The following is a 1,502-nucleotide window of genomic DNA, read 5'->3' on the forward strand; positions in this document are numbered from 1 at the left end:
GGGGGGGGGGGTCACATTAAGACTCAGGAGTGCGTGTGCGTGTCTGGCTGCTCGTCCTTGGCCAAAAAGCCAGGTCTGGGGAGGTACAAAGTTCAGTTGCATCGGGGGCGGCTGCAGACGGGAGGTAAAAATGCTCCTTTTCTTGGCTTTTTTGGATGGGAAAGGACCCCCCCCATCCCAAATAAAAGACAAGCTTGCAAAAGAGTCCAGCCTGGATGTGCCTGGAAGTCTGTGCCACCAGGCTGGGGTGGAAGCCTTCTCTGCCTGCGTGTCGGGGACGGCAGCCTTCTCTGCCTGGGGGCTGGATGTCACAGGACCCTCCTCAAGAAGCAGGGCTGGAAGAGACCTCCAGAGGCCACATCTGGTCCAACCCCCTGCCCCAAAGCAGGATCAGCCCCGTCCAAACCATCCGTCGCTCATGTCCGTCTCGTCCGGTCCCCTGCCCGACCCGTAACCCACGTCCACCCAGTCCCGAGGCAGGATCGGCCCCGTCCGAGCCATCCCAGACAGCCCATCGCTCGTGTCCATCCCGGTCTGGCGGCTGGGAGGAAGCCGAGAGGGAGACAGCGCCAGGGATCTATGTACAGGGGTGCAGGGCGGGTGGGGAAGAGCCTCGCCCCCGGCGCAGGGGAGCCTCACATGAAGAAGTCAGCGGAGGTTTTCCCCGGGGCGGTGGCGGGCGAGGGCTCGCGGGGGAAGGCGCGGCCGGCCAGCTTCTCGTACTTCTCCTTGTAGAGGTCCCTCTCCTTGGCCAGGCGGGCGATCTCCTGCTTGAGCTGCTCCACCTGGCCCTGGAGCTGGCACTTCTCGTTCTCCAGGATGTGCCGCTGCTGCACCCGCTTGTAGCGGCAGGACTGGGCATAGCCGCGGTTCTTCAGCGTGCGCCGCTTCTGCTTGAGGCGGATCACCTCCTCCTTGGAGAAGCCGCGCAGCTGCCGGTTCAGCTCCCGCACCGACATGCTCACCAGCTGGTCGTCCGAGAAGCGGTCCTCCAGCCGCAGGTGGTGCGCGTGGTGGTGGTGGTGCGCGTGGTGGTGGTGCCCTGAGGGCGGCATCTCCTCGGCCCCGAAGGCCTGCGCCCGGAAGCCCTCGTAGCCCGGCTGGTGGTGGTGGTGGTGATGGTGGTGGTGGGGGGCGCCGATGAGTGCCTCCACGGCATCCTCCGGGGTCAGGTTGAGCGCCTCGGGGTTCAGGTGATGCTGGTAGTTGGACATCCAGTACAGGTCCTCCAGCTGGGGCTTGCTGGCGGCCGCGCCGGCCCCGCCGGGAGCCACCCCCGCCTGCGCGCCGGGGCTGGGGGCGCAGAAGCTGGGCGAGGAAGGCACGGAGGAGCAGGGCGTGCTGATGGGCGTGGAGGACAGCGAGCCGGGCGGCAGGCGGTGGCAGAAGCGCTCGGCTTCGGGCGGCTCCTTCTTCACCTCGAACTTCATCAGGTCGAAGTCGTTGACATACTCGATGGCCAGGGGGCTGGTGGGCAGCTCCGCGCTCATGGCCAGCTCGGA

The 1,502-nt window shown here is 66.5% G+C and overlaps 1 protein-coding gene across 1 annotated transcript; it reads right to left on the reverse strand.

Annotated features, from left to right (window-relative positions):
• Window positions 1–408: 408 nt before the first annotated feature.
• Window positions 409–1,496, reverse strand: MAFA (MAF bZIP transcription factor A). The gene has a single exon (XM_019520577.1). It carries the CDS (start codon window positions 1,488–1,490, stop codon window positions 636–638), a length of 855 nt encoding a protein of 284 aa, XP_019376122.1. The 5' UTR covers window positions 1,491–1,496; the 3' UTR covers window positions 409–635.
• Between the last annotated feature and the right edge of the window lie 6 nt (window positions 1,497–1,502).

This window comes from Gavialis gangeticus, unplaced genomic scaffold (assembly GCF_001723915.1).
Source record: "Gavialis gangeticus isolate Ggan-Ray unplaced genomic scaffold, GavGan_comp1, whole genome shotgun sequence".
NCBI classification, from domain to species: Eukaryota; Metazoa; Chordata; order Crocodylia; family Gavialidae; genus Gavialis; species Gavialis gangeticus.

Bases quoted from the DNA above. Each gene is read 5' to 3' on its own strand.
- MAFA (XM_019520577.1), bottom strand. From the start codon at position 1,490: ATGAGCGCGGAGCTGCCCACCAGCCCCCTGGCCATCGAGTATGTCAAC.